This window comes from Chlorocebus sabaeus, chromosome 20, assembly GCF_047675955.1.
Source record: "Chlorocebus sabaeus isolate Y175 chromosome 20, mChlSab1.0.hap1, whole genome shotgun sequence".
Classification (NCBI taxonomy): Eukaryota; Metazoa; Chordata; class Mammalia; order Primates; family Cercopithecidae; genus Chlorocebus; species Chlorocebus sabaeus.
Window position 1 is genome coordinate 101,030,009 of NC_132923.1, and position 23,458 is coordinate 101,053,466.

The following is a 23,458-nucleotide window of genomic DNA, read 5'->3' on the forward strand; positions in this document are numbered from 1 at the left end:
CCAGGTAGGTACTTTAAGGCACCTGCCACCACGTCAGGCTAATTTCGTATTTTTCACAGAGATGTGGTTTCACCATGTTGGTCAGGCTGGTCTCAAACTCCTGACCTCAAGTGATCCACCCGCCTCAGCCTCCCAAAGTGTCAGGATTACAGGCATGAGCCACCGCGCCTGGCCAATTAAATCTTACAGTTTAATTTCTGAAGTTTATTAAATAAGCCTAAAATATGTACATATTTTCAAAATGTTGGCTATTTGTTAAAATCAAGTGATTTTCAAAATGGGTAAAATATTATCAGACTTTCTCAAGTTTATAAGAAACACACTTAAACTGACACAAAAAGGTTACAAATAGAGAGCAAATTAAAAATAGGCAGATGCTAAAAGCAGGAGTGGCAATAGTAAAATAAAGAATTTGGCCAGGCGCGGTAGCTCACACCTGTAATCTAAGCAATTTGGGAGGCAGAGGCGGGTAGACTGAGATCAGGAATTCAAGACAAGCCTGGCCAACATGGTGAAGCTCCGTCTCTACTAAAAAGTATGAAAAATTAGCTGGGCATGGTGGCAGGTGCCTGTACTCCCAGCTACTCGGGAGGCTGAGGCAGGAGAATCGATTGAACCTGGGACACGGAGGTTGCAGTGAGCTGAGATTGTGTCACTGCACTCCAGCCTGGGCAACAAGATAACTCTGTCTGAAAAAAAGAAATAAAACAAAGTAAAATAAAATAAAAGAATTCAGGTGCAAAGTATTGAACTGGATGAAGGTGGAAGACATTTTATATGTTAAAAAAATGTAATCCACCAGGCTGATATGTAATGCATCTTTCTATGACAAAGACATTACTGAAATATACAAACTATTCAAAACAACAAAAAGTAACTAAAAATGCATAAGCATGGAGAGGTCAAGTAGATAAAGTATAATACAGAAGATTTGAATGATATAACTAGCAAACTTGATTTAATAGTTACATATGGAACTTGTAAACCCCAAACCAGAGAATAATCACTCTTTTCAAAAACCCAAAGAACATTTATGAAAGTTGGCTACAAAGAAAATATTAAAAGTCAAAAAGTTGAAACTGCAAAATTGATACTGGTCTGTCAACCTCAGGCGAACACTCACAGCAGCAATAGAAGGCTTCTTTCCATCACCAGCAGGTGGATGAGTGACATCGGCTCCCAAAAAGATCACTGGTTGCTGGAACACAGAAGGTCTTCAACACATTTTGAAAAAGGGTTAGATATTTCATTTTTTAATTATCCATTTATCTGTTTCACACAATTGCAACATAACTTCAAGTTATTGACAGCACAGAGGAAGTCCTATGTAATCCAAAGTCTTATTCACAGCAGAATTTTGTCTAAAATAGTGATGCTGGTGGTTGAAAAGGGCTATATTAATATTAACAGATGCTAGTATTCTCCAACATGGGCACAAAATTATAAACTTCCTTATGATCCACAAATTTTTATCACTGTTTAAAAATCGACTTATATTTTAAACCTGTGTAATCTCTCAAGGGAAAAAGGAATCATTACACTTTAGACTGGAAGGGGTTTTGGGAATCTACTTCTCCCACGCCCTGGCCGAAAGTATAAATTTGAGTAACATATATTCAATGGTCATAAAGTAGCTAGCATTTCCTTTTATTTTACTTTATGTTATTGCTGTTTTTTTGAGACAGGGTCTCACTGTGTTGCCCAGGCTGGAGTGCAGTGGTGTAATCACGGTTCACTGCAGCCTTGACTTCCCCGGGCTCAGGCAATCCTCCCACCACAGCCTCTGGAGTAGCTGGAATGACAGGCACGTGCCACCACACATGGCTAATCTTTCTATTTTTTGTAGAGATGAAGTTTCACCATGTTGGACTTGTTGATAAAATTCTTTATTTATCTCATTTATGGATCTCATCTCATATTGAACAGGGGTAGAAAGTAGAGGTGGCATGGAAAAAGAGGAAAAAAAGGACTTTTGTGTCAAACAAACATGGTCCAATCCTTATTCTAGTTTATTTGTGGTGTGTAGTTAACTTTTTGGAGGCCTAATTGCTTCAACTATTAAAAGGGAACTTGTTCAGTTCTCTGAAAAGTGGCCTCTTCCTCAGAGACTTGCACAATAAGCTACCTCGTTTCTAGGTCGTGGTGTCTCACACTTCCTAAGAGTTCTAGCTCGAAGAAGGGTGATCGAACAGTAATATGCTTTCTCACTGACTACAGCAGGAGGGCTGATATGGCTTACTTAATTGACTAATCTGGGCCTCCAGGTCCTTCTGTCCTTCACATTCCAGGTAAGTGAGCAGCCTCATGAAACCAGATTGAAGATGATTACCAAATAAAGTGAAAATTCTTCAAGCTGGGCTCTCCAGTGAGAAATAAATCTCTGGATACTTTCTGGCTAGGTAAGAGGTACTTTGCATACTAAATGAAAATTGCTGGGGCTCAAGCCTGCTCCCACCCTGTGGAGTGTACTTTCATTTTCAATAAATCTCTGCTTTTGTTGCTTCATTCTTTGCTTAAAAAATAAAACAAAGGGCCGGGCGCGGTGGCTCACGCCTGTAATCCCAGCACTTTGGGAGGCCGAGGTGGGCGGATCACGAGGTCAGGAGATCGAGACCATCCTGGCTAACATGGTGAAACCCCGTCTCTACTAAAAATGCAAAAAATTAGCCGGGCGAGGTGGCGGGCGCCTGTAGTCCCAGCTACTTGGGAGGCTGAGGCAGGAGAATGGCGGGAACCCGGAAGGCGGAGCTTGCAGTGAGCCAAGATCGCGCCACTGCACTCCAGCCTGGGCGACTGAGCAAGACTCTGTCTCAAAAAAATAAATAAATAAAAAATAAAACAAAATTGTGGGGGGCATTTTCACAAGAGAATCTCTGACCCTTGCCAATCCAGATTATTTTAATTTTTTACCAAAATGCCTATGAATCTCCCACGGTAGGAATTATTAAGGGGGTCTCTTACACAGCTCTTATAGTAGTTAGATATGGTCATATGTAGACAAATGAAAATTTAAAAAATAATATTTTCATAAGTGATTAGCATATCTTACCTTTGATGAGGTACAAGGATATTATTGATTCCTCCGAGTTTAACATTTATCTTTAGGCACAAGTTTGAGAGAGTTTGAGGAGATGTTTTTATTACATTCTTGACTTGAACACATTGTGTGGCCATACCCAAAAGTGTGTCTCCTACACGTTTCACTTCCGCTACGGAACAGATGCAAAACCTCTAGTCAGAAAAAAAGACCTGAAAACAATTTTACATACTGAAAATAAAGCTTCTGTTTCCCCCTTAAAATACATCATTGTATTACAGGATACCAAAAATTATGCCAATACAGTACTAAGGCAATGCTGTTAAAATTGAAAGTATACTGCTTTGAAGATTAGCTTAAGTATTTAGTGACAATTTTTCTAGTTGTTTTCTTCTTTGTATAAAAGGTGTATTTTTATCATAGTATAACCGCAATAACTGAAAAGCATAAAATGAAACATGTACATAATCCCTTGTTATCATTTTATAGTACTCTCTTCCAATAATTTTCTCATTTATATCATTTTAATGTACTTGTAATCACAGAACACGTACAGCTTTCAATCCTATTCTCTCATCTTCAATTTAAAAATTCAGAGGTATTATAGCACAAAGAATAAAAGTCCCCTGTTCCTTTCCCCTCTCTGCCATTATAACCATCATAAATATTTCGGTGTGTGTAACCTTTTTTTTTCTTTTTTTTTGAGAGGATCTCATCACTCCGTCACCCAGGCTGGAGTGCAGTGGCACGATCACGGATCACTGCAGTCTCAACCACTTAAGCTAAAGCGATCCTCTTGCCTCAGCCTCCCAAGTGGCTGGCATGCACCACACCAAGCTTTTTTTTTTTTTTTTTTTAAGTAGAGATGAGGTCTCACCATGTTGCCCAGGCTGGTCTCAAACTTCTGAGCTCAAGTGATCCGTGATCCTCCTGCCCCAGCCTCCCAAAGTGTTGGGATTACAGGCAAGAGCCACTGCACCCAGCCATAACTTTTTTCTTTTGAGATGGAGTCTCATTCTGTCACCTAGGCTAGGGTGCAGTGGCGTGATCTCAGCTCACTGCAACCTCTGCCTCCCAGGTTCAAGCAATTCTCCTGCCTCAGCCTCCCGAGTAGCTGGGATTACAGGTGTGTGCCACCTTGCCCAGCTAATTTCTGTATTTTTATTTATTTATTTATTTTTTTGAGACTGAGTTTCGCTCTTGTTGCCCAGGCCTGGAGTGCAATGGTGCAATCTCGGCTCACTGCAACCTTCACCTTCTGGGTTCAAGCGATTCTCCTGCCTCAGCCTCCTGAAGTAGCTGGGATTACAGGCACCTGCCACCATGCCCTGCTAATTTTTTTTTTTTTTTTTTGTATTTTTAGTAGAGATGGGGTTTTACCACATTGGCCAGGCTGTTCTTGAACTCCTGACCTCAGGTGATCCATCCGCTTCAGCCTCCCAAAGTGCTTAGACTACAGGCATGAGCCACTATGCCCAGACAATTTCTGTATTTTTAGTAGAGATGGGGTCTCGCCATGTTGGCCAGGCTGGTCTTGAACTCCTGACTTCAAGTGATCCACTCGTCTTGGCCTCCCAAAGTGCTGGGATTACAGGTGTGAGCCACCGCACCCAGCATAACTTTTTATGTATAAAAAACAGAAAAATGGGTGCAATGTCTCACACCTGTAATCCCAGCACTTTGGTAAGCTGAGGCGGGAGGATTGCTTGAGCCCAGGAGTTAGAGACCAGCTTAGGCAACAAATCAACACCCCATCCCTACCAAATTTTTTAAAAAAATTAGCCAGGCATGATGGTATATGCTTTTAGTCCCAGCTACTCAGGAGGCTGAGGCAGGAGGATTGCATGGGCCCAGGAGATGGAGGCTGCAGCGAACTATGATCATATCATTGCACTCCGGACTGGGTGACAGAGTGAGACCTTGCCTTAAAAAAAAGGGCAAATGACAATACACATTTCTCTAAACAGGAAAATGACCCATAAGCACATGAAAAGATGTCCAACATCTCTAATCATTTAGGAAAATGCAAAATCAAAAACATGAGATACCACTTCACACTCATTAGGATGGCTACTATGAAAAAGCCAGAAAATAACAAACATTGGGGTGAGGATGTGGAGAAACTGGAACTCCTGTGCACTGTTGGTGGGCATGTAAAATGGTGCAGCCACTGTGGAAAACACTGCAGAGGTTCCTCAGGAAATTAAAAATAGAATTACCATATGATGCAGCAATGCCCCTTATTAGGTGTATACCCAAAATAGCTGAAAACAGGGTTGTGAAGAGATATTTGTACACCTATGTTCACAGCAGCATTACTCACAATCGCTAAAGTGTAGAAGCAACCCAAGTGACCATCAACAGATGAATAAACAAAATGTGGTATATATACACACACACACACACACACACACAATGGAATATTATTCAACCTGAAAAAGGAAGAACATTCTGACATATAGTACAACATGGATGAACCTTGAGGATATTATGCCAAAGGCCAAATATGATAGGATTCATGTACACAAGGAAACTAGAATAGTCAAATTCATAGAAGCGGAAAGTAGAATAGTGCTTTCTAGGGGTTACATAAGGTTTAATGGATATTAAAGTTATTGTTTAATGGATAAAGAGTTTCAGTTTGGGATAATGAACAAAAAGTTCTGGAAATGGATGCTGATGATGGCTGTACAACATGTGAATGTTCTTAATGTCAGAATGTAAGAATTCCAGAATGACTTAGTACTTGAAATTATGTGAGTGAATGATTTGCAAGTAAATATTAAATCATTATGTGACTCAAAAAAAAAATGAAGGAGAAATAGAGAGTTTCTCAAACAAATAAAAACAAGGAATTTCTTGCTGGTAGAAATGCTTAGCAAGAAATATTAAAAGAATTTTCCAGAGAGAAGGAAAATGATACAGATCAGAAATCATAAATGAAGGAAAAGCAGGGTACAGTGTGGGTCATGCCTGGAGTCCCAGCTACTGAGGAGGCTGAGGTGGGAAGAGTACTTGAGCCCAGGAGTTTGGGGCTGCAGTGCGCTGTGGTCATGCCTGACAATAGCCACTGAACTCCAGCATGGGCAACATAGCAAGACCTGTCTCTAAAAAACAAAACAAAACAAAAGTAAGAAGGAAGTTTAAAGGTCAGCAAATAAATACAGGTAAAATAAAATCTTGTATTTTCATATTCTTAATTGAGCTAATAGATGATTATTTGTTCAAAATAGTAATAGCAACAGTGTATTAGGTAGTTATAGCTAATAGATAAGTGGAATAAATGACAGAAATATAAGGTACAGAAGGGAAAAATTGTGAGCATTCTGTTACAAGGTATCTCTACACTATCTAGGAAGTGGTATAATGTTACTCAAAAGTAGACTTAGATTAGTTGTAAATATATATTTAAAAGTCTAGGGAAAACACCACATAACATTTTAAAGGAAGTCTAATTGATAAGCTAAAAGAGAACGAAAAGTAGAATTATACAAAATGCTCAATTAAAACCAAGAGGGACCAGGAGCAGTGGTGCATGCCTGTAATCCCAGCATTGGGAGGCTGAGGCGTGAGGATCACTTCAGGGCAGGAGTTTGAGACCAGCCCAGGCATGTTTACAGTTTTGATGAAAAGGGTAATATCAATTTATACTACCATCAGCAATGTATTAATATACTGCATACTCACAAGCACTAGGTATTATAATATTTAAATATATTTGCTAATTTGGTAGCACATTTTTCCCTTTATTGGTTTGTACTTTTTTTTTTTTTTTTTTTTTGAGAAAGCATCTTGCTCTTGCCCAGGCTGGAGTGCAGTGGCATGATTTTGGTTCACTGCAACCTCCACCTACTGGGCTCAAGCAATCTTCCTATCTCAGCCTCCCAAATGGCTAGGACCACAGATGTGTACTACCATGCCTGGCTAATTTTTCTATTTTTTTGCAGATATGAGGTTTTGCCATGTTGCCCAGGCTAGTCTCGAATTCCTGAACTCAAGCAATCTGCCCACCTCGGCTTCTCAAAAAGCTGGGATTACAGGCACAAGCCACTGCATCTAGTCTGAATTTTTCTTTAACTACTAATAAAAACAAACATTTTCTCATGTATTTACTTGCTTTGTTTTTACTAAAAAATTTCAGTTTACATTCTTTTCTCATTAATCTAAAAAAAGAAAGTTTTTATTTCATTTTTTTTTTATTTTTCTTGAGACGGAGTCTCGCTCTGTCATCCAGGCTGGAGTGCAGTGGCCGGATCTCAGCTCACTGCAAGCTCCGCCTCCCGGGTTCACGCCATTCTCCTGCCTCAGCCTCCCGAGTAGCTGGGACTACAGGCGCCCGCCACCTCGCCCAGCTAGTTTTTTGTATTTTTTAGTAGAGATGGGGTTTCACCGTGTTAGCCAGGATGGTCTCGATCTCCTGACCTCGTGATCCACCCGTCTCGGCCTCCCAAAGTGCTGGGATTACAGGCTTGAGCCACCGCGCCCGGCAAAAGAAGGTTTTTATTTAACTAATAATAAACTACTTGTTTATTGTTTCTATTTGTTACAAATATTTTCCATACTCTGTTGGTTTTCTTTCCATTTTAGTACATCTGTGACACGTAGGAAATTTAGGCTCACGCCTGTAATCTTAGCACTGTGGGAGGCCAAGGTGGGCAGATCACCTGAGGTCAGGAGTTTGAGACCACCCTGGCCAACATAGTGAAACCCTGTCTCTACTAAAAATATAAAAATCAACCAGGCATGGTGGCACATGCCTATAGACCCAGCTACTAGGGAGGCTGAGGCAGGAGAACAGCTTGAACCCAGGAGGTGGAGGTTGCAGTGAGCCACGATCATGCCACTGCACTCCAGCCTGGGCAACAGAGCGAGACCCCGTCTCAAAAAATAAAAATAAAAATAAATAAAAAAGGCCAGGCGTGGTGGCTCATGCCTATAATTCTAGCACTTTGGGAGGCTGAGGCGGGAAGATCATGAGGTCAGGAGATTGAGACTATCCTGGCTAACATGGTGAAACCCTGTCTTTACTAAAAAATACAAAAAAATTAGCCGGGCATGGTGGCAGGTTCCTGTAGTCCCAGCTACTCGGGAGGCTGAGGCAGGAAAATGGCATGAACCCAGGAGGCAGAGCTTGCTGTGAGCTGAGATTGCACCACTGCACTCCAACCTGGGTGACAGAGCGAGACTCTGTCTCAAAAAAAAAAAAAAAAAAAGAAAGAAAAAAATTTTAGTGTTTACTCAATCAAATCTGACAATTTTCTTTTTTGATTTCTTCTATTATTTCTAAACTTACATGATTTTACCCCATTCAGTGGTTTGAAAATTATATTTTCTTTGTATTTTTCTATGATTCAATGATTTATATTTAGCTTATTAATCTCACAAAATTTCATTTTTAATAATAATAGTTAACATTTACTGTTTACATGACAGGTGCTATTCTAGGCCCTTTATATACCTAGACTCAGTTAATCCTTACAACTACCCTATATATGGATTAGGTATTATTAGTATCCCACGGTATGTGTGCTATATATAAAGGAAGTATAACTGATACACTAAAAGAGGAAAGAAAATAGAATCATATAAAATGCCCAATTAAAACCAGAAAGAGGCTGGGCACAGTGGCTCACATCTGTAATCCCTGCATTTCACGAGGCCAAGGTTTAAGGACTGCTTGAGCCCAGGAGTTTGAGACCAACCCGAGAAACATAGTGAGATCCTGTCTCTACAAAAAAATTAAAAATTAGCCCAGTGTGGTGGCACATGCCTGTAGTTCCAGCTACTTGGGAGGACGAGGCAGGAGGATTGCTTGATCCCAAGAGGTCAAGGCTGCAGTAAGCCATGATCACACCACTGCACTCTAGCCTGAAAGACTGAGTGAGATCCTATCCCATACATACATACCACATACACACATAAATAGTATCCCAGTTCCAGAGATGAGGAAACTAAGGGCTAGTGTGATTAAGTAATTCAGCCAAATCACACAGGTAATAGAACCAGCAGTACCTGAATATTGAGAAACACAGTTTAATTTGATAGCCTGTGCTTTTAACCACTACATTACACTGATACTCAAATTATCTCAATGCCATTTTTACTCAATAATTCTTCCTTTAGCCATTGTTATGTGATGCCTCTTTTTACTATTGCAACTCCTTTTACAGTGTCTCATCTTGGACTATTTAGTTTTCTATATTAATTTGTCTTCAAGTAATAATACATGGTTTAAAATACTGTATCATAAACTATATTTTAATATTTGAAGGTTTTAGGATATGTTTTAGCATAATCCTAAAAGGATATCAAGTACTTGAGGAAAAATGCAGTCTTAAGATATCCTTACCATACACTGGTGTCTTCCCTGGCAGGATGACGATAATAAGCTGTAGGCCAGAATATGTGTTCTTGAGATGCCGGAACATGGGCTCTACGCTGTCTGCCCCCTGTGCATATTTGCAGAAGCATGGCTGGCCCTGGATGGGCATCCCTGCATCCTTAGAAATCTTACGCAGCTGGTCTGTGAAACCCCTAGAAGGAGAAACCACTAAATATAAAACCTTTGTCTAGTCATGAATTCCTACAAAGTAGTAATGGGAAGTTTGGGAAGGGAATGGAAGGATGAAGCAAAGATTTGTGTGCTCCATATATGAGAGGTCACCAGACTACTGACGTCAAAGGCAATAGTCGGTCAGTAATCCATTTTGCAAACTAAGAACATTCTATACAGTTACACGGCATCCTGTAGTTTACAAGGAGCATTACTAATAGTATACGCTGGTTAAGAGCTCAGCTCTAGAGTTAGTATGGAGAGTTCCATTCCCAGTTCTGCTATGTACTAGCTATAAAATTTTAGGCACTTACTTCAGTTTTCCTCATCTGTAAAAGGATTACTTCAATTACAGGGTTGGTGTGAAGATTAAATGAGATCATACATGTAAAGCACTTAGCACACCACCCAAGACCATGGTAAAAGCTTGATACATTTTTGGTATTGTATATTTTCTAATTTGATCTCACAAGATTCATAAGAAAGAGGCAGGGCAAGTATTATTCCTGTTTTACAGGTCAGAAAACAGTTTCATAGATAGGACATATTTGGACAAAGCTCAAATGATTAGATAAATGGTAGAGCCAGAATTTCTATAGTATTACCTATCTCACACTAGGATAGCAGAAAAGATTATGCCCTCAGAGGACATTTTTAAAAATATAAAAACAAAATTTAAAAACAGATGAGGCCGGGTGCGGTGCCTCACACCTACAGTCCCAGCAATTTGGGAGGCTGAGGCAGGAGGATGACTTGAGGTCAGGAGTTTGAGACCAGCTTGGCCAACATGGTGAAAACCCATGTCTACTAAAAATACAAAACTAATCTGGTGTTGTAGCAGGCACCTGTAGTCCCAGCTACTTGGGAGGCTGAGGCAGGACAATCACTTGAATTTGGGAAGTGGAGGTTGCAGTTAGCCAAGATTGTGCCACTGCATTCCAGCCTAGGTGACAGAGCAAGACTCTGTCTCGAAACAAACAGATGAGGCAGGCAGTATTTTAATGTACTTTCATTTACACTGAAAAACCCCCAAAACCAATTCTTTTTTTTTTTTTGAGATGGGGTCTCACTGTGTTGCCCAGGCTGGAGTGCAGTGATACAGTCACAACTCACTGCAGCCTCAACTTCCCAGGCTCAAAAGATCCTCCCACCTGAGCTTCCCAAGTAGCTAGGATTATAGGCATGTGCCACCACGCCTGGCTAATTTTTGTATTTTTAGTAGAGATGGGGTTTCACCATGTTGGTCAGGCTGGTCTTGAACTCCTGACCTCAGGCAATCCATCCGTCTTGGCCCCCCAAAGTGCTGGGGATTACAGGGATGAGCCCCTGCTCCCGGCCACCAATTTCATATTTATAGAAAATTTTGAATTCAGTATAAATAAGCAATAATGAGCAACAATTGCTTCACTTGTTTTTAAAACAACTGAGGTCCTAAGTCAAGAATCTGAGTGATCTTTGCTCAAAACACTGATTCCTTCAGGACAGAGATGGAGTTTGTAGAAATTCCCTTCTCTTATTCCTTATTGGTGCTTAATTAAAGAAGTACAAAATTGAGTATTTTCACTTGCCTGAACAAGAGCCACAAACTCATGATTCTGAGACATCTATTCAAGCTGTGAATAACAAATATAAAGCGGAAAAAAAAAAAAGTTCAAGTTTGAAAAACATTGGATTTTTTTTTTTTTTTTTTGCCTTTCAAGGTCAAATAATCATAGCATTGTAATAAGCCATCCTTGTGACATTTCACTTGAAAGCAGGGGGATAAAAACTCTGGAGGAAAAATATATATTACATGATCATTAAAGCATCCATTTAGAGATTTGGGATTAATAAAAAGGGATGAACAGAATTAAATAGAAAAAAATTTTATTTCACACATTCTAATTTCTTCTTGCCATGAAGAAGGCAAGGCAAATTCTGAAATGGCCTGAGGTAAATTGGTCTCTGTATCACTCAAGCATGTTTCGTTATTGGCATACTTTATATAAGTAGAGATTTAAATTAGACAAGGATCATTCCTTCAAGAAAATTAGATTCCAGAGGTGATACATTTATAAAATCATTATAATACAATTGTATTTTGCACAAAAACTGACAAATGGAGAGGATACTGACGGGTAGAGAGAGGAAGGAGGCATTCTCAGTAAAGGGCTGCATGAGTGGAAACAGGAAAAAAAGGCCAGGGAGATAGAAGGAATATAGTGCTCCAGTTTCTTTGTCCAGAATATGTGAAAATGGAGTAATGATAAAGGACTTAGGAGACTGGTGAAAGATATTAAATGTCATACTGATTTTACGCTTGAACCCAGGAGGTGAAGGTTGCAGTGAGCTGAGATCATGCCACTGCACTCCAGCCTGGGTGAGAGAGTGAGACTCTGTCTCAATAAAATAAATAAATAAATGTCATACTGATTTTGAATGTTACTCTTAGTCAAAGAGAAGTCTAAATGTTTCAGAGTAGGTTTACACAAGTGGAGTTGGTGTTCTTTCATGACAGCCAAATTTCTCAAACAAGGGTGACAGCAGAAGCCCTGAGACTGTGTGATAATCCCAAAGGAGAGGAGATAGCTAATGAAAAGGAAAAGAAGTCAGAAAATGTAAACTAAAGAACCAGAAGGTAAGAGAGGAGGATGTCAAGAAGGTTGGCAGGGTGCGGTGGCTCACGCCTGTAATCCCAGCACTTTGGGAGGCCAAGGCAGGAGGACTGCTTGAGTCCAGGAGTTCGAGACCAGTCTAGGCAACATAGTGAGATCCTATGTATACAAAAAAACAAAATCAGCTGGGCATGGTGGCGTATGCCTGTAGTCCCAGCTGCTTAGGAAGCTCAGGTGGGAGGATCGTTTGAGCCTGGGAAGTTAAGGCTGCAGTGAGTTGTGACTGTATCACTGCACTCCAGCCTGGGCAACAGAGTGAGACCCCATCTCAAAAAAAAAAAGGGGGTGGGTGGGGTCAAATTTTGAGAAAAATAATGGCTAAGAAGAGACCATTGGAACTGATAAGCATAAAGATACAGGAAATCTTCCAGGAACCAGTTTTAGCAGAGCACTGATTTAAGGGAGATTTAAGAGCACTGAGAATGGAGGTCTGGAAGCCTAAGAGATTAAGTTAGGTAATATGAAAATTGCTGAATAAAAAAAATTGAACAGAAGATTTTTGAGCACTTCGAAGCTGAAGGACAGAATCTGAAGAAGATAGAAAAAGTGGTGGAGATGAAAGCCACATCTTGTAAAGTAAGGAAACAGAAACAAGGAGTTTAACCACTCATTCAAGATCCTCAACAGAAAAATAAGGATCTTAGTTAATCCTCACCTGGTAGGTAGTGTTACATTAAATTTCACCTAAAGCTGTCTCGTTACATTTTTAAAGTTTGGCCTAAAGATTTCTCTGTACATAGTGAATGGTCATCTGCATGTGTAAACAAGCTGTAACCTATTCTTGCACCAATTGCTGAGTTTTAGCCAATCAAAGGCAACCAACTGTTCAAATCATGTTCAAATAAGGCAAATATCAAGGTGTAAGCAATCCAGCTGTTTCTGTACCTCACTTTCATTTTCTGTACATCACTTTCCTTTTTCTGTCCATAAGTCTTCAACCATATGGTGGTGCCAGAGTCTCTTTGAACCTATTCTGGTTCTAAGGGCTGCCTGATTTGTGAATCATTGTTTCCTCAATTAAACTCTGTTAAATTTAATTTGTCTAGTTTTTCTTTTAACAGATGGTATCAGAAGTGGGATCTTAAGTAGAGTTTCTAGCAATCCCCAGAAGCACTGAGTGACAAAGCATGGTACCAGTCAGACTCACCGTTGTCTGTTCCTCTCTTGCAGCAATTGGGGATTGTGGGTAAGCACTCAGATTCTGAAGCTCCATGGATTTGTGCTTTGAGCTATCTGAATTTGTTTGAGCAAATTTTAAAATCTGAAATGGGTTCAGAAGTCATTACAGAAACTGGACCAGGTCCAGAATCAGACTGGATCTGATAATTAACTGACTTGGATTCAGTGAGAGGCCTTGGATGTTTAACTGAGTCAGGCAGAAAGTGGCAGTTAATGGCAAATAAGAAGGTGTGAACTTTGGCTTTTGTAAATTCACAGATTTTTGTGCCCTATGTCTATGACTTTTGTTTCTTTCTTTCTCTTTTTTTTTTTTTTTTTTTTTTTGAGATGGAGCCTTGCTGTTGTCGCCTGGGATGGAGTACAATGGAGTGATCTTGGCTCACTGCAACCTCCACCTCCCGGGATCCAGCAGTTCTCCTGCCTCTGCCTCCCAAGTAGCTGAGATTACAGGCACCTGCCACCATGCCCAGCTAATTTTTGTATTTTTAGTAGAGATGGGGTTTCACCATGTTGGCCAGGCTGGTCTCGAAATCCTGACCTCAAGTGATCTACCCGCCTCAGCCTCCCAAAGTGCTGGGATTACAGGCGTAAGCCACTGTGCCCAGCCTATGCCCTTTGTTTCTTTTTCTTGCGCGTTTAGGTAGGGAAAAATCATCAGCTGATCAATGGGATCTGACAGCCAAAGCTAAGATTCAAGGCAAAAAATGGGATCCTTAATTTTGGAAGAACTGAGTATTCTACCTTACAGCTATGCCTAGGCAACAGTCAAGAGAGATAATAAACAGACTATTTTACACATAAAATTACATGAGAAACAGTGTCAAATAAGAAGTGATGTTTAAACTTTGAGTTATATTTTTATAAATATTAATATATATTCCAAAATTATATATGATTATGAAAATTCTCATATATCTCAGTATATGTTATCAGACATAATTATGGTTATGTTACATTATTGCAGGCTACATAAACAATCAAATTTCCTTGTCAATTATGTCTTTATGACCATTTAAAGTCATTTCCACAGTTAATTGCTTAATTCTAATGCAGTTTCTAATATTAGACTGGTGCAAAAGTAACTGCGGTTTCTGCTATTCAAAGTAATGGCGGCTGGGCGCAGTGGCTCATGCTTGTAATCCTAGCATTCTGGGAGGCCAAGATGGGCAGATCATAAGGTCAGGAGTTTGAGACCAGCCTTGCCAATATGATGAAACCCTGTCTCGACCAAAAATACAAAAAATTAGCCAGGCATGGTGGCATACACCTGTAATACCAGCTACTCGAGAGGCTGAGGCAGGAGAATTGCTCGACCGTGGGAGGCAGAAGTTGTAGTGAGCCAAGTTTGCGCCACTGCATTCCAGCCTGGGCAACAGAATGAGACTCCATCTCAAAATAAATAAATAAATAAATAAATAAAATAATGGCAGGCTGGGTGCAGTGGCTCACCCCTGTAATCCCAGCACTTTGGGAGGCCAACATTGGTAGATCACTTGAGGTCAGGAGTTCGAGACTAGCCTAGCCAAGAAGATAAAACTCCATCTCTACTAAAAATACAAAAAAATTAGCCAGGCATGGTGGCGTGCGCCTGTAGTCCCAGCTACTCGGGAGTGTGAGGCAGGAGAATCGTTTGAACCAGGGAAGAGGAGGTTGCAGTGAGCTGAGATCACGCCACTGCACTCTAGCCTGAGTGACAGAGCGAGGCTCTGTCTCAATAAATACATAAATGAATAAATAAATAAATGTATGGCAGTTATTAAAAATAACTTCACAAGCAAATAAAATCCTATTTTGTCTTCAAGGAGGTTCATGGAAAAGATGAAATGGACCTTGATAAGCACTCTTGAAGATAGGCCTCTGGTAACTTTAGGATCATATCATTTGAACTGAGTAAGAACTACCAGAACCATATTGAAGAGACTGAGTGATATATAAAACTGCTAATCCAAGCAGCACAAGAATTAAATGAATACCAAGAAAATACTTCGCTAGATTTTCATGCTAACTCGTCAGTACTGAAACTGTTAAGATACATAATTTGAATGAACTCCATGGTTCAGGTCAAATTACCTATGATAACCCATCTAATAAACAGTGCTGTGCACCTCCATTGGAGAAAGAAAATTGCTATGTAAGAGGATACAATTCCAGTGTTAAGCATGGACTCATGAAGAGACTGGATGGCTGCCTGCTCCTTCGTGAGTCCTTAAAACTTCTATTACTAGAAGCTGTATTCCATGATTCATCAAGGAAGAGATAAAATGTATATATTGGCTGGGCATGGTGGCTCACGCCTGTAATTCCAGCACTTTGGGAGGCCAAGGTGGGCTGATCACCTGAGGTCAGGAGTTTTAGACCACCTGGGCCCACATGGTGAAAGCCTGTCTCTACTTAAAAAATACAAAAAATTAGCTGGGCGTGGTGGCAGGTGCCTGTAATCCCAGCTACTTGGGAGGCTGAGGCACAAGAATTGCTTGAACCCGGGAGGCGGAGGTTGCAGTGAGCCGAGATCGCACCACTGCACTCTAGCCTGGGTGACAGAGTGAGACTATGTCTCAAAACAAACAAACAAACAAACAAAACCATACACACACACACACACACACACACACATACACACACACATTGGTGTTGTGACTGTTCTAAATTGCTAAAATGGTTTATGACCAATGTATAGTTTGTTGAACCCATAATCTTGAGAAGACAACCTAAACTTCAGGTACCTTTCTGATACATCTGAACATTTTACAGAGGGATTTCATTCAATTGTGATTTTCAGTGCATATTTTCTGGTTGTACAGAAGCTTTCTCCTACAAGTGGGCTGATGCTATAACAGTAGCTAAAAGGTTATTAGGAAATGTGTTTCTCTCACAGGACATTGCTGAAGAAATCTCCAGTGATAGAGGTACTTGCCTCACTGGACTAGCTATAAAACAGTTAAATAAGGTATTACTTAATACAAGCGCATTAGGCAAAACTAACTGAATAATCTGGATTGCCTTGGTCAAAGATGTTTCAGATTGATGACGATCAGATCCACTTCCAGTGAAAAACAAAAGTTGACCCCTTATGAAATAGTCACTGGAAGGCTTATGCTCCTAATAATAGAACCTCCTGTATCTTCTGCTCCTAAACTTTAACATGACTAAATGCTGCAAGGCTTTAATGCATTATGCCAAAGTGTACTTTCAGCAGGTAAAGAAAGCTTTTCACGGACCACTGACTGAGGACAAGCAAACCCTTCATGATCTAGAATTGAGAGGCTGGATCTTTTGGAAACACATCAGAGAAAGACTCCCCTTGTCACCCACACTGCAGCAAAACTTCAGGACCTTGAAGCTTGGGTTTGTAATCTCACAGCTTAGAAAGGCCCACTCAGACTCTTGGAACCATACACCCATGAGAGAGAACTTAAGGTAAAGCTAACGAGGGAAGTTTCTCCCGAGAAGCAGATGGCCTCCGAGATGTGGACAGATTTCCCAAGATCGTGCATCAAGACTTCTCTGCTATCATGAGGCTTTTAGCTCTCAATTTTTTCCAAGTTCATGCCTGTTATGAACAACTGAACTGAAAAAGGGGTCTCTTGTATATACTCACAGGGTATACTTTTATTTGTGAAGGATAAAAAAACCCTCATACTGGCTGGGTGCTGTGGCTCACGCCTGTAATCCCAGCACTTTGGGAAGCCAAGGCGGGTGGATCATGAGGTCAGGAGATCGCGCCCATCCTGGCCAAGGTGAAACCCCGTCTCTACTAAAATACAAAAAATTAGCCAGGCATGGTGGCACATGCCTGTAGTCCCAGCTACTCGAGAGGCTGAGGCAGGGGAATCACTTGAACCCGGGAGGTGGAGGATGCAGTGAGCCGAGATCATAGCCTGGCAACAGAGCAAGACTCAGTCTCAAAAAAAAAAAAAAAAAAAAAAAAAAACCCTCACCCACAGAGAAGTTTACACCTTGATAGAGGGAAGATGAAGGGCCAATGTGGGTGAGAAATTTTAATGGTACCTTTGTTGCTTCATAATCAGTCAGAAACCGAGCACTGCCCAACTCCTCTTAAGCTACATCATAGTTTAAAGAGAAAATTGTCAGTCATGTGTGGTGGCTCATGCCTGTAATCTCAGCAGTTTGGGACGCCAAGGCAGGCAGATCACGAGGTCAGGAGATGGAGACCATCCTGGCTAACGTTAGTGGTGAAACCCCACTCTACTAAAAATACGAAAATTTAGCCGGGTGTGGTGGTACATGCCTATGCTACTTGGGAGGCTGAGGCAGGAGAATCGAGTGATCCCGGGAAGCAGAGATTGCAGTGAGCCGAGATCAAGCCACTGCACTCCAGCCTGGGTGACCGAGTGAGACTCCATCTCCAGAAAAAAAAAAAAAGAAAAAAGAAAAAAAAAAAGAGAACATTGTCAATACAGGTTAAAGAGAATATTGCCAGGAGGCCTTCTCTCTTCTGGATGGGCATATTTGTTCATTTATTTTTCTATGGTGTATCTTTTTCTTTTTGGAGACAGGGTCTGGCTCTGCTGCCCAGGCTGGGATGCAGTGGTGTGATCTCGGCTCACTGCAACCTCTGCCTCCTGGGCTCAAGCAATCCTCCCACTTCAGCCTCCTGAAAAGCTGGGACCACAGGCGTGCACCACTGCGCTCAGATGAGTTTTGAATTTTCAGTAGAGACAGGGTTTTGCCATGTTACCTAGGCTGGTCTTGAACTCCTGAGCTCAAGCAATCTGCCTACCTCAGTCTCCCAAAGTGATTACAGATTATAGGTGTCAGCTGCCGCGCCTCGCCTATGGTTTGGAGTTAATGAGGCAATGATTAGAAATTTATCCCTCTAAATTTTCCAGCCTATTAGAAATTTATAGGCTCTTTAGCAGATTCTACTACAAAGACTATGGTTACACAAAAGACTTTAAATTCTTTTGCTAAAGTTGTGCTAGATAATAGAACTGCTCTAGATTAGTTACTGGCTAAACAGAAGTATCTGTGCAGTTGCTGATACTTCTTATTGAACATGGAGGAATACATTGGCTATTACAGAGATTCAGTTGTAGAGGATTAACAAATAGGCTGCTTGGTTGAAACAAGTAGACTCTTATTCTAGCTTATTCTTTGATCTATTTGATTTTAGGTGGCTTGGTTCATGGGGACCTTGGCTAAGGAGCATACTCCAAACTCTTGGGGTTATTCTCCTGACAGTCATAAGAGTAGTCTCCCTGGGATACTATACTCTCTCAAAAGTTTTAAGTGTTTGCATATGGCCATCTGCAGAATGTCAAATGGTCTCTCTTGAATTGGAACAAAAACTCAAAGAAATGCGTGAGCATGAGGACGCCATACTTATGAATGATGTACTGAGACTAGAAACCCAAAATCTCGGTAACTGAGAGTGGTGCTAAGGTCCTAAGTTTTGGTCACACTCTTACCTAAGTGAGGACCTAACCAAAAGGGAGGAATTTTTAAACAAAATTATAGGAGGTCATTGTTTTGGACTAAGCTTATGCACAAGGCCCCAACAGACCACACCAAACCAAAATGGAGTCACTCATGCTAAATGTGAGACAATTACACTGAAACACTGAAGAAAGAAATAGATCCTAAAATAGACTAGGTTTTGTTTTTCTCCTGAAAACAGGAAATTTCAGCACAAGGAGGTCCCCTCTACTCTTACCCTTAGGAAAAAGTAACTTGAAGTCCTTGTTCCCATTTTACAAAACCCATTGTTCTGCTATTTCCCAGTGGGATTTGAGACCAAATAAGTAAATTTATGATGGTGACAGAGTGACATCAATGCCAATCCATTAAAAACACACACACACACACACACAAATTTGGGGGGTAGATCAAAGGGGATAACTGTTAAGTTTTGCTTAAAGCTACCTCCTTACATCTTTTAAGTTCAGCCTAGAGGTTTCTCTGAACATAGTAAACTGTAACCTAGGCCAGGTGCAGTGGCTCACGCCTGTAATCCCAGCACTTTGGGAGGCTGAGGCAGGCAGATCACCTCAGGTCAGGAGTTTGAGACCAGCCTGGCCAACACAGTGAAACTCCATCTCTACTAAAAATACAAAAATTAGCTGGGCATAGTAGTGCGGGCCTGTAGTCCCAGCTACTCCAGAGGCTGAGGCAGGAAAATCGCTTGAACCTGAGAGGTGGGGGTTGCAGTGAGCTGAGATCATGCCACTGCACTCCAGCCTAGGTGACAGAGCAAGACTCTGTCTCAAAACAAAAACAAAAAACTGTAACCTAACTGGATGGGTAAATAGGGTATAAGCTACTTGTGTAGCAAACACTGAGTTTCAGCCAATCAATTACAGCTAACTGTTCAAACCATCTTCAAATAAGGCAAATGCCAAGCTGTAACCAATCCATCTGTTTCTGTGCTTCATTTCCATATTCTGTATGCCACTTTCCTTTTTCTGCCCATAAATCTTCTTCAGCCATGCGGCTGCTGGAAGTCTCTCTGAACCTATTCTTGTTCCAGGAGCTGCCTGATTAGAAAAACATTCTTTGTTCAATTATAAACTCTGTTAAATTTAATTCATCTGAAGTTTTTATTTTAACAGAAGATATGATTAGCTGTATTTTACAAAGGTGAACACTGAACAATAATGAGATTCATAAACTATCCACAGTAATAAATCCAGGTAGTGGCAAATCTGGGAAGTATACCTAAACTGTCATTGAAAGACAATGATGTTGCTACTAGCCTACAAAAAGCAGTTGTGATATTGTGAAATATACATTTGTTGGCCATTCCCATTTCCTAGCAGACAACTCCTAAAATCCTTAGAAACTCCTCAGTGTTATCTTTTTGTATGATACTGATTGCCTAATGGCTGGTAGCCTTATAGGTAGCTTCAGGATGGGGTCTGGTCACTGGAAAGGCAAAGCAGGATTAGAGGGTTGGGACTTTCAGCCCCACACCCCCAACCTCGAAGGAGGTAAAAGGGGACAAAAGTTAAGTTGATAACTAATGGCTAACAGTTTAATCACTGAGGCCTATGTAATGAAGCATTCATAAAAACCCAAAAGGACGGGGTTTGGAGAGCTTCTGGCCAGCTGAATGCACAAAGGTTCCTGGAGGGTGGTATGCCCAGGGATGGCATGGAAGCTCCACTCTCCCTCCCCATACCTCGCCCTATGCATATCTTTACTGCATCCTTTGTAATATCTTTTATAATAAAACAGTAAACATAAGTGTTTCCCTAGTTCTGTGAGCTGCTCTATTAGATGAATCTACCTTGAAGAGGGGGTCATGGGAACTCATGACCAGAAGCCTGGACTTGCTACTGGCATCTGAAGCAGATTGCAGCCTTGTGGGACTGAACCTTGAATCTGTGGAATCTGATGCTATCTCCAGGAAGACAGTGTAATGACTGAATTGGAGAACACCCAGCTGGTATCCACTGCAGAACTGATTGTTTGCTTGGTGTGTGGGGAAACCCTCCCCACATTTAGTCACAAGAGTCTTCTGTGTTGATTGTTGTGGCGTGAGAGCGGAGATAAAACATGGTTTGAGCTTGAGTTTTGTCCATTCACAGTAGTCTATTAGGATGTCTAGTAGAATGAATCAAGGAATTTACAATGACTAACAAATTTTTCACCAAACTATTGAGAAGAAATTTTTTTTTTTTTTTTTTTTTTTTAAAGACGGAGTCTTGCTCTGTTGCCCAGGCTGGAGTACAGTGGCACAATCTTGGCTCACGGCAAGCTCCACCTCCCGGGTTCACGCCATTCTCCTACCTCAGCCTCCCAAGTAGCTGGGACTACAGGTGCCCGCCACCACGCCTGGCTAATTTTTTGTATTTTTAGTAGAGATGGGCTTTCACCATGTTAGCCAGAATGGTCTCAATCTCCTGACCTTGTGATCCACCTGCCTTGGCCTCCCAAAGTGCTGGGATTATAGGCGTGAGCCACCACGCCCGGCCAAGAAGAAACATTTTTAAAGGTTCAGTGACTAGGCTGGGCGCAGTGGCTCACGCCTGTAATCCCAGCACCTTGGGAAGCCAAGGCAGGCAGATCACCTGAGGTCAGGAGTTTGAGACCAGCCTGGCCAACAAGGTGAACCCCCATCTCTACTAAAAATACAAAATTAGCTGGGCATGGTGGCACACACCTGTAATCCCAGCTACTTGGGAGGCTGAGGCAGGAGAATCGCTTGAGCCTGGGAGGTAGAGGTTGCAGTGAGCTGGGATCGTGCCACTGCACTTCAGCCTGGGCAACAGAGTGAGACTTCGTCTCAAAAAAAAAAAAAAAAAAAAGTTTCAGTGATTACATATACTTCATATTAAGGCAAAATTTGTTAGAACATTAGATGAGTAATTTAAAGTCTAAACACAAAAAAGTCCCAAAGCCAAGGTAATGACATGCCTTACTTCAATATTTCTTCTCTGCACTGCCTCTGTGTGGCAAAACAAGCGATAGCCCACATTTTGATTTCAACTCCTGTGTGGAATTGCTTCCCTCGCATATCCCATACTCCATGGCTTGGTGTTGCTACTGTCCGATTCTATGTGAGGATAAAAAAATAACATGGTGAAAAAGAACAAAAATTTTCAATAAACAGAAAGTAAAAATTTCAAATCGCTGAACCAAAATATTTCTGATATGCCTTTCTCTCCATACTTACAGACTGTATGTGTATGATTAAAACATTAACAAGAGGCTTTACCCGTCCTCCATACTGGAGCATAGGTGCTGGAAGTACGCGTCCAGTTACATGAGCCATTTCATCCCGAACTTTAAATTGAAACTCCTGAACAAATGGATCCGTTTCATAATTTGCACTTCTTACCTAAAAATAGAAAAAGTTTGTAGTTACTCTCAAAATTCCTCCAAATCCCCTACTTTACTGCATTAGAACTCTCTTTTTATTCTTCACTGTGTAAATAATATGTTTTCCAACAGGTCTAACCAATGGTGCTCTAACTACAGAATAGCAAATCTTAACCTGGGGACCATGGGTCATGAATGGACTGTAGACATTCTGTGACCTTCTGGTAATTTATACAAAATTTAAATGTATGCATTAGGTTGAATAATATATTTTGGCCTGGCATGGTAGTTCATGCCTGTGATCTCAGCATTTTGGGAGGCCAAGTTGGAGGACTGCTTGAGCCCAGGAGCTTGAAATCAGCCTGGGCAACATAGTGAGACCCTGTCTCTACAAAAAATTAAAAAATTAGGCTGGGCCTGGTGGCTCATATCTGTAATCCCAGCACTTTGGGAGGCTGAGGTGGGAGAATTGCTTGAGCTCAGGAGCTCAAGACCAACCTGGGCAACAAAGTAAGACCTCATCTCTACAAAAAATTAAAAAGAATTAGCCAGATGGGGTGCCATGTGCCTGTGGTCCCAGCTATTTGGGAGGCTGAGGTGAGAGAATTGCTTGAGCCTGGGAGCTCAAGGTTGCAGTGGGCTGTGATTGCACCACAGTACTCCAGCCTGGGGGTCAGAGCAAGAACCTGTCTCAAAAGAAAAACAAAAAATCCATGAAAATGATGATACTTTTTTTTTAAAAAAAAAGATGGAGTCTTGCTATATTATTCAGGCTGGCCTCGAACTCCTGGGCTCAAGCCATCTTCCTCTCTCAGCCTCCTAGATAGCTGGGAACCTAGGCATGCACCACTATGTACTACCCAGCTGAAAACGGTAAGTTTGTATGATTGAACCTAATATGCTTTTGGATGGAGAAAGAAATATCTCACCTAAAAAGAGGTTAAGAACCTTTGACTATAGGAGATCTGGATACATTCTATTAAAATTTATTTTGTGTAGAGTTTGATAGGAAGTATTAAAAATCTTAAGGCTTTTTAAAATTATTTGATTTATAATTTATATATAATTACTTGACTATTTTCAGTGCCATAATACACAATTTATTTAATGGAATACACTTAAGACAGATAAGAAAGCCAGTATGAGTCACAGGTTATAACTGTTATATATTCCCATACATATAACCAAAGAGAAAGAACTTAATGTAATTCAGTGTTGGATCTCACTGAAATTCATGCTTAAAGCATGCTACAC

The 23,458-nt window shown here is 40.9% G+C and overlaps 1 protein-coding gene across 9 annotated transcripts in view; it reads right to left on the reverse strand.

Annotated features, from left to right (window-relative positions):
* The window catches only part of AGO3 (argonaute RISC catalytic component 3), a 139,720-nt gene that overhangs the window by 36,501 nt on the left and 79,761 nt on the right, over positions 1 to 23,458 (reverse strand). For all 9 annotated transcript variants that reach the window (XM_007979423.3, XM_007979422.3, XM_037997061.2 and 6 more), the window contains 5 exons: positions 22,101 to 22,223; positions 21,805 to 21,938; positions 9,387 to 9,571; positions 3,050 to 3,209; positions 1,124 to 1,214 (listed from right to left, as the gene is read on the reverse strand). In XM_007979423.3, the coding sequence (XP_007977614.1) occupies positions 1,124 to 1,214; positions 3,050 to 3,209; positions 9,387 to 9,571; positions 21,805 to 21,938; positions 22,101 to 22,223 (693 nt within the window). The remainder of the gene's footprint in view (positions 1 to 1,123; positions 1,215 to 3,049; positions 3,210 to 9,386; positions 9,572 to 21,804; positions 21,939 to 22,100; positions 22,224 to 23,458) is intronic.